Source organism: Palaemon carinicauda, chromosome 17 (assembly GCF_036898095.1).
Source record: "Palaemon carinicauda isolate YSFRI2023 chromosome 17, ASM3689809v2, whole genome shotgun sequence".
In the NCBI taxonomy this organism is placed as follows: domain Eukaryota; kingdom Metazoa; phylum Arthropoda; class Malacostraca; order Decapoda; family Palaemonidae; genus Palaemon; species Palaemon carinicauda.
The window spans coordinates 51,055,266-51,065,337 of record NC_090741.1 but is presented as its reverse complement, the minus strand read 5'-3'; the positions used below and the strand labels follow the sequence as shown (position 1 = coordinate 51,065,337).

At 35.9% G+C, this 10,072-nt stretch overlaps 1 protein-coding gene across 1 annotated transcript; it reads right to left on the bottom strand.

Moving 5' to 3' along the window:
• Positions 1-5,548: 5,548 nt before the first annotated feature.
• On the bottom strand, positions 5,549-6,737 carry LOC137656354 (germ cell nuclear acidic protein-like). Its single transcript, XM_068390526.1, has 2 exons — positions 6,552-6,737; positions 5,549-6,337 (listed from the first exon to the last, which is right to left on the bottom strand). The coding sequence occupies exons 1-2, from the start codon at positions 6,735-6,737 to the stop codon at positions 5,549-5,551; spliced, it is 975 nt and encodes a 324-aa protein (XP_068246627.1).
• Between the last annotated feature and the right edge of the window lie 3,335 nt (positions 6,738-10,072).

The following is a 10,072-nucleotide window of genomic DNA, read 5'->3' as shown; positions in this document are numbered from 1 at the left end:
CTTTCCCTCCAAACGGCAATACACTATAGAGATATAGGGTCCATTGAACGAAAGTGAGCGATCTCCTTAGGGAGATAGATAGCTCGTTGCGTCATTCTTCAGCCATCCGGAAAATTGCCAGAGGAGAGTCGGGTCTTGGTAGAGTTGACTTATAACGGGAGGAAGCAGAGGAATGGATTAATTATGATAAAGATACTGATAATGGCGATGATAAACGTGTAATTGAATTAATATTTTCATATGGAGAAAATCATTGATATATCGATATGAATTCTGAAAATTGTTTGTTAATTGTTATCTTAAAGGAAATAATGATGATATTAATAATAATGATAAGGATGATGATATAATAATGATGATGAAATAATAATGAAATAAAAATGAAATAGTAGTAAGATAATAATAATAATAATGATAATAATAATAATAATAATGATAATGATAATGATGCTGATAATACTGATAATACTGATGATACTGATAATGATGATAATTAATGATAATAATAATAATTATTATTATTATTATATAATGATAATAATAATAATAATGATAATAATAATTATTATTATATGATGAGGATAATAATAATAATAATAATGATAATGATAATGATGATAATGATGATTATTATCATTATTATAATAATAATAATAATGATAACGAAAGATATTTCAAATTACAGAATGAGCACCTAGCAATTCGAACAACATACATGCGTCTGGTTTCCAGCCCGAAATATATTTTTCATGAATTTCCTGTCCATTTTACTTTAATTTTGATCATATGCGAAGTGATATTACAATAAAACATTGTTACAAAAGGAATTGTATATTTTGATCTTGTGTTTTGTTGATTGATTAGTTTCAATTATCTTTTATGAGTTTTACTGTAGGGATGAAAGGCTTGAATGAATATAACACCATCTTTATTCAGTGAATGTTCAAATTCTCTCTATCTCTCTCTCTCTCTCTCTCTCACTCTCTCTCTCTCTCTCTCTCGCACTTTCTCTCGCACTCTCTCTCTCTCTCGCACTCTCTCTCTCTCGCACTCTCTCTCTCTCGCACTCTCTCTCTCTCGCACTTTCTCTCGCACTCTCTCTCTCTCTCGCACTTTCTCTCTCTCTCTCTCTCTCTCTCTCTCTCTCTCTCTCTCTCTCTCTCTCTCTCTCTCTCTCTCTCTCTCTCTCTCTTTTTTGATAGAGGTTCGTAGTTACTTTCAAATATCAGCATTTTGATTCGAATTGAGTTTGAAACCTAACACACCCCTGAAATATACACCCAAACCCTTATAAAGACTTTAGTATATACTCAATTTCTAGTGAGGATATACTCAATTTCTAGTGAGTACATACTCAATTTCCAGTGAGGATATACTCAATTTCTAGTGAGGAAATGAACAAAACGTAAAATAGAAAATCAAAAAGACAGACAGGGGAAAGGCTGCAGTGAGCGAGAATTTGGTGTTAACGTTTAATGCAAACAAAATATAAGTCAAGTGGGCTTGGGGAACATTAGACTGGAGTGCCCTGCCATCTAGTGGCGTCTGGGTGGACTAATGTTTTGACGACGCCCTGTGGACTCTGCCGTATTTTCTCTACTGATTTAACTTCAATTAATGGAAAATAGTAATCGTAATGAAGACATTTTATATATATATATATATAATTATATATATATATATATATATATATATATATATATATATATATATATATATATATATATATATATATATATATATATATATATATATAATTTACTGGTTATTTTTATGTGAGATCAAAATAATTCTATTTCTTTACATGATGCAAGGAATAATTTGTAAAGTATTTTACCCGTAATAGAAAAAGAACTACCGGTGATAAACCTTTAATTTTTGTTTTTTGATAAAAGTTCATTGGATATGATTTGAAACTATATTATTGCATATGATTTTTTATGGAGAGAGAGAGAGAGAGAGAGAGAGAGAGAGAGGAGAGAGAGAGAGAGAGAGAGAGAGAGAGAGAGAGAGAGAGAGAGAATTTAAAGTCTGCCAGAATAGGGAAAGGCAGAGACAGAAAGACAGACAGAAAAAGGGAAAGAGAAACAGGTAGAGAGAGAGAGAGAGAGGGGGGGAATTTAAAGTCTACCAGAGTAGGGAAAGGCAGAGATGGACAGAGAGAGAGAGAGAGAGAGAGAGAGAGAGAGAGAGAGAGAGGAGAGAGAGAGAGAGAGAGAGAGAATTTAAAAAGTCTACCAGAATAGGGAAAGGCAAAGACACAGAGAGAGAGAGAGAGAGAGAGAGAGAGAGGAGAGAGAGAGAGAGAGAGAGAGAGAGAGAGAATTTTAGATTAATTTTATATATTACTTATGAGTTTTCTATTGTGTTATTAGGAAACTGGATATATTTGGTACAATATTCTTCTAAATACTGTCATGTTTATTAGGAGTGCTATTATAATTTATTTCATGATTTCTATAACCGCTATGAATTAAATCTTGCAAATTCTATTTTCTTTTGTGAGCGTTTATGGTAAATTTTATTTTAGATGCAAATGATTATTTCCTCTTCCCCTGACCACCAGGTCTTTTAGAAATAACATCCAATTCTTCTTTTTTTAAGTAAAGACGACTAATAAATCATCAGCTTATCGCACAGTAAGAAATAGATATTTGTTTGAGGCTCGTGGTGAAGATGGCAGGTTCATCCTTGCCAAGATTCTTGGACATTATGTGTCGTACAATGCTAGTGGCATATTTAGATTTATTTCAGAAGCAGGTCTTCTGAATGTTATTCAACTATTATAATGACATATTTACTTTTGTGGTTTTGAATTGCATATTCTTTTAATCTTTATTTACAATAAACGATATCGGGGTCAATGACCTTTGATGTCAGGATGCCAGAAAACCTCAAATCAAGTTACTGTGGCCTGATGGGTAACGTCTCTGCCTGGCGTTTCCCAGTCGGGGGTTCGAGTCCCATTCAGATTCGTTAGTGCCATTAGTGTCTGCAACCTTACCATCCTTTTGAGCTAAGGTTGGGGGGTTTCGGGAGCCTATAGGTCTATCTGCAGAGTCATCAGCAGCCACTGCCTGACCCTCCCTGGTCCTAGCTTGGGTGGAGAGGAGGCTTGGGCGCAGATCATGTAGTATATGGTCAGTCTCTAGGGCATTGTCTTGATTGTTAGGGCAATGTCACTGTCCCTTGCCTCTGCCATTCATGAGCGACCTTTAGACCTTCAAAATCAGCATTTTGAATAAGAATATCACAAATGATTTCATGTAGATGCAAGACTGTTTTCATAATTCAGTAAATTACTATTACATTTAAAATTCTTTTCACTAAAACCTTTCTCCGCTGGTTTCCATTACACTGTGGTGTAATGCGATTATAGTTTGAGCGAGACATGAAAGGTTAGAGGGTCGCTCAATGAATGGTTGAGGCCAGGGACAGTGACTTTACCCTATCAGGCAGGACAATACCCTGGAGACTGACCATATATACATATGATCAGCACCCAAGCCCCCTCTCCACCCAAGCTAGGACCAAGGACGGCCAGGCAATGTCTGCTGATGACTCATGACTCAGCAGATAGACATACAGGCTCCCCCAAACCCCTCATCCTTATCTCACAAGGAGAGTGAGGTTGCAGCGGTCAAAGGAACTAAGGAGTTTGAGCTGGACTCGAACCCCAGTCTGGTGTTCACCAGTCAGGGACGTTACCACTTCGGCCACCAGGAATATTTGTTTTTCTTTAGGTAAAGATGACTAATAAATCACAAACTAGTTACTGACGAAAATGGCTTTAATGTAGATATATGAATATTTTCGTAATTAAGTGAACTATTATTCCATTTAAATTCTTTTTACTAAAGCCTTTCTCCGTTGGTTTCCATTGCACTACGTGTAATGCGATTATAGTTTGACAGAGACATTAATCTTGAAAAGGACTATGTTCAGTAAGTACAATTCCCTCCGACTTATATATATATTTTCTTGAGAAATAACTGCTTTCGTGAGAGTTATCTTTTCCTGAGATATAGAAAAGATCTTGAAGAAGAAATAAGTAGGATATTCGACATGTATGATAATTCACTTGACAAGATGACTCTTTTTGCAAGGAAGTATATTTTTGGATCATAGTTCTTTCAACGTTATTATTAGGAATGGTTTTTAGACTTTGGCCTGAGTTAAGTTATTTGAAAAGATATGTAGGTCCAGAGGTCATAACCTCATACGTGATAACTAATCCTTCATGATAAATAAAAGGTTTATATAAAGAAAAAGTTTTTGTTTTTAAAGTGGTAAATTTGCTTCATGAAAATTTCATATTAAGTTACAAAGTAAGTTTTGCAGGAAAGGTAATAATATAAATGTAACAAAATATACATCACCAATGAAAGACAAGTCATAAATAATGAAATTTATGTACAGTATCAGCTTTAGATAGATAATAAATCATTTAATGAAAAATTATACTAACAACAAATGAAGCTGTTCATATTCCACCACAGGGCAAAGACCACAGACATGTCCTTTTTCATGTCTGGTAATTAACCATTTTCATTAACGCGCTGGTCGCTACAGATTGGAGATGGTAGAAGACTTTTGTCTGATCACTCGCACAAACTAAGCTAGTATGGGTGTCTTTGACTAATACAGCTTTGCAGATCATGGCAGTATGCAAACCCATTTAACACGTTAAGGTATCCCCACTCACTGAACAATTAAACGAGGTATAAATAATTAGATGAATATATTCTCAATCTAAAGATTTGCAAAATATTATGAAGCTAGAAAAGAGCTATGAATTTGTCTTGAAGAATATATTATATAATTGATTATTATTAGTAATAATCAATAGAAAATCTCTAGTCTTTGAGCTTACAACCTCTGCCATTTTCCTCCTGGTATCAGAAATAAATCTCGCGTTATCAAACCTCCCACAGAATCTTCTTCGAAATCTTTCATGGAGTTGAAGTACTCTTTGATGTTCCTTAAGTCTCGGATACTTTTCAATGAAGTGTGTAAAGTTGTTTCTTCAGAGCCTTACAATAGAGCCAGTTTTCTCAAAATTTTTTTTTTATGGACAATTGATCCCTTTTGGTATTTGTTTTCTGAAGGGAGTTTAATCCCTTGAGAATGCTCCTTATAAAGTTCAACCGATTCCTGATGCTGTTAGTGGAGTTCAATCACTTATTATTTGTGGCTTTATTGAAGACTATGTTCCTCTTTGGGCGTTCTTGAGCAAAGTCTGTCCTTTTTTATTTTAAACAAATGGAGTTGATGTAATGTGGACGTGTTTTTATTATTTGCGGAATAAAATAATTGATAATAACATACTAATTGTATTTTCCTGAATATGAGGAGGATTTCAAAAACTGCAATTTTAGTCAATTGCAGTGCACCTAGCTCTTATCATAACATCTATGACAGTTTTTCCTTTTTTTTTCATCTAACTATGGAAACTAGTACAATATAGAAGATAAATTCAAAATTATTAATCAAGGGGAAAAGAAAAGACCTACATTTCGGTATATATCAATTATTCCGTTTCGGACCTTCAATAAGAAAAAATCAATTTCTCTTGGACCGAAGAGGAACGGGGCTTGGGGAGGCCTTGTCTGCTTTGCAGCACCCTCGACTGAACATCTGACTCCTGCCTCGACTGAACATCTGACTCCTGCCTCAACTGAACATCTGACTCCTGCCTCGGCTGAACTTCTGACTCCGGCCTCGACTGAGCTTTTGACTCCGGCCCCGTCTGAGCTTTTGACTCCGGCCTCGATTGAGCTTCTGACTCCGGCCTCGACTGAGCTTTTGACTCCCGGCCCAGCTGAGCTTTTGACTCCTGCCTCGACTGAACTTCTGATTTCTGCCTCGACTGAACATCTGACTCCTGCCTCGACTGAACATCTGACTCCTGCCTCGACTGAACATCTGACTCCTGCCTCAACTGAACATCTGACTCCTGCCTCAACTGAACATCTGACTCCTGCCTCGGCTGAACTTCTGACTCCGGCCTCGACTGAGCTTTTGACTCCGGCCCCGGCTGAGCTTTTGACTCCGGCCTCGATTGAGCTTCTGACTCCGGCCTCGACTGAGCTTCTGACTCTGAGCCCGGCTGAGTTTCTGACTCCAGCCTCGGCTGAGCTTCTGACTCCGGCCTCGGTTGAGCTTCTGACTCCGGCCTCGGCTGAGCTTCGGACTCTGAGCCTGGCTGAGCTTCGGACTCTGAGCCTGGCTGAGCTTCTGACTCCTGCCTCGACTGAACATCTGACTCTGGCCTCGGCTGAGCTTCTGACTGCGGCCTCGGCTGAGCTTCTGAGCCCGGCCCTGACGGAGCTTCTAACTACGGCCTCGATTGAGCTTCTGACTCCGGCCTCGACTGAGCTTCTGACTCCGGCCTTGACTGAACTTCTGACTCCGGACTCAGTTGTTTTCCTGACTCTGGCCTCGGCTGAGCTTCTGACTCTGACCTCGGCTGAGCTTTTGACTCTGGCCTCGGCTGAGCTTCTGACTCTGGCCTCGGCTGAGCTTCAGACTCCTGCCTCGACTGAACTGACTCCGGTCTCGACTGAGCTTCTGACTCCGGCCTCGACTGTGCTTCTGACTCCGGCTTCAACTGAGCTTCTGACTCCGGCCTCGGCTGAGCTTCTGACTCCGGCCTCGGCTGAGCTTCTGACTCCGGCCTCGGCTGAGCTTCTGACTCCGGCCTCGGCTGAGCTTCTGACTCCGACCTCGGTCGTCATGCTACTGTCCTTCTTGTTTATATGATCTGTCGCTTTCATAAGATTACTTTAATTAAGAACTGCCTTCTTGCTAGAGCTTGTGGTCCCCTTTGTTGTAAGGCGGTCCAATCTAAAACCAACCAACCAACCAACCATCATACAATGGCCAGCAAGAAACTGAAATAGAATTAATTGATGAGATGACAGATCTGAGCAAAGTAAGACAGTAACCACTGTCTTACTTTGCTTAGATGATCTGCCATCTCATCAGTCACTTCTATCTCAGTTTCTGAACCTTCTATCTGAAGGTGATAGAGAAAGAAAGAATAAGGATACCAGTCCTGAAAGCCTACAATGAGAAGAAATTGAAGGAAAAAACGAAATGGTTTAAAGGCTTAAAGATCGCTCATGAATGGCAGAGGCAAGGGACAGTGACATTGCCCTATCAAGCAGGACAATGCATTAGAGACTGACCATATATATTATATGATCAGCGTCCAAGCCCCCTCACCATCCATGCTAGGACCAGGGAAGGCCAGGCAGTGTTTGCTGATGACTCAGCAGAATGACATATAGGCTTCCCCAAACCCCCCAAACCTTAACTCACAAGGATGGTAGGGTTGCAGACATTAAAGGCACTAATGAGTTTGAGCGGACTCTAATCTCCGTCTGGCAAACACCAGACAGAGACGTTACCAATCAGGCCACAACATCGCTTGAAAAAAGTTACTGAAATACTAAATCTAAAACAAGAACAACGTTATATATGAAAAAGATTCTGAGTTACAGGCAGTTGATAACTGAATGGAAAGATAGGTAATAGCTAAGCTGTGAAGATTAGGAATGTTTATCCTCTTTAACATTGAGTCCACAAACACTAGATTGATCTTAGCTGGTTTCCATGACCTTTGGAACAGTGCCATGTTCTTCTTTACTAAAGCATCTCTCGAGTGTCTGACATTTGGTGTGGCACATGATGATACACTCTTCAAAAACCCGTAATTTTAATCGGAAATTCTTCGTAAAAAATATACTGTTCTCAGGAGAAGGACACTCCAAAATCAAGCCGTTGTTCTCTAGCCTTGGGTAGTGCTATAGCCTCTGTACCATGGTCTTCCACTGTCTTGGGCAAGAGTTCTCTTGCTTGAGGGTACACTTGGGCACACTGTTCTATCTAGCTTCTCTTCCTCTTGTTTTGTTAAGTTTTTATAGTTTATATAGGAGATATTTATTTCAATATTTTAACTGATCTTAAAACATTTTATCTTTTCTTGTTCCTTTCCTCACTGAGCTATTTTCCCTGTTGGGGCCCCTGGGCTTATAGCATCCTGCTTTTCCAACTAGGGTTTTAGCTTAGCATTTAATAATAATAATAATAATAATAATAATAATAATAATAATAATAATAATAATAATAATAATACAGGCTACCGTATTTTTTGCCCTATTTTGTTATTATCTTTTACCGGTTGGTGACCGTAATATCACTCCTTTACTAAAATATATCGGTTTATAAAAAAGGTAAATGCCTGGCAACATTTATTCCACGGCAAATTCTTAGGTGTATAAATAATATGAATCCCACTTTATAAATGTGGCCTGCTCAACTCATGATTAATAAAGATCTGGGTGTTTTATGTTATTGAAGATATATTTTTCTTTACCTAATATGAAAATAATGAACAAAGATGTTATTTGAACAATAAACATATCACAAAAATATATGAAATATGGTTAATATATTTTCTTAAAGAAATCATTATTTACAACGATATCAGTATAATAAACAAGGTCAACTCTATCCAATCGAGTATATTTATAGCAAATGACCATATCTTTATTTTAAACATCAGGGAAGTCGAAAATCTCCAAACTCCACAGCATCTATCACTTTAAGAAATCTGTAATTTTGAATGTGGTAAAAGGTTTACACAATACTCATTACTCATTGAACAATTTTTCATTCACAATTAATCCAATATGATTGTTCCACTCGCAATATTGTTAAATAAATGCTAGACATATCTACATAACCTTTATTTGAAAATTTTCATGATATTAGCAATAACCATTATATTGCTTAATAATCTAATACAATACTCATAGTACTCATTTAACAATTTTTCATTCACAAGTAGTCTAATATGATTGTTCCACTCGAAATATTGTTAAATAAATGCTAGACATATCTACATAACCTTTATTTGAAAATGTTCATGATATTGGCAATAACCATTATATTAATAATCTAATACAATACTCATAATAGTACTCATTGAACAATTTTTCATTCACAAGTAATCCAATAAGATTGTTCAACTTGAAATATTGTTAAATAAAAGCTCTATATATATCTACATAACCTTTATTTAAATATTTTCATGATATTAGCGATAACCATTATATTAATTAATAATCTGGTTTGCACAATACTCATAAAAAGTACTCATTGAACAATTTTCATTCATAATTAATCAAATATGATTGTTCCACTTGAAATATTGTTAAATAAATGCTAGACATATCTACATAACTTTTATTTGAAAATTTTCATGATATAAGCAATAGAAGTTATATCAATTAATAATCTAATCTTCATCCTATAAAACTGAATTTTTAACCTCTTCATTTCGGCCATAGCAAATTCCTAAGCTCGTAGATTCCCGGATAATCCCGGTGTGAAATTGACACAACAGCCTTTACTGCTGAAATATCCAGCCCGGAAAATCCAAATACAATGCCAATATCAGACTTGGGACGAGGCACTATGATATTTGGAGCTATACGTAAAGGCTTAAAGTTCAAACCCAACGGCTGACGAGTTTAGGAGAGTCTTTTTGAATGACTTGAAGCATGAATGGCTAGCTTCGTATCGGGTGGTTTATTGCATTTGGTTAGGACAAGGGTGGTGGTGCATAGTACGGCGTGTAGAGGAATGCATTTGAAAGAGGAACTTTTAGTGCCTTTTTTTCATGTTATATAATTAGATCGAGGATTTCGTTGAAAGAAATTATATATGTATATATATATATATATATATATATATATATATATATATATATATATATATATATATATATATATACATATATATATATATATATATATATATATATATATATATATATATATATATATATATATATATACATATATAATATATATATATATATATATATATATATATATATATATATATATATATATATATACATATATATATATATACATATAAATATATATATATATATATATATATATATATATATATATATATATATATATATATATATTTATATATATATGTACTGTATATATATATATGTATATATATGTATATATATATAATATATATA

Bases quoted from the DNA above. Each gene is read 5' to 3' on its own strand.
- LOC137656354 (XM_068390526.1), bottom strand. From the start codon at position 6,737: ATGACGACCGAGGTCGGAGTCAGAAGCTCAGCCGAGGCCGGAGTCAGA. The intron at 6,338-6,551 runs GTCAGTTCAGTC...TCGAGGCCGTAG, and splicing joins GAAGCTCAGTCGAGACCGGA to TTAGAAGCTCCGTCAGGGCC.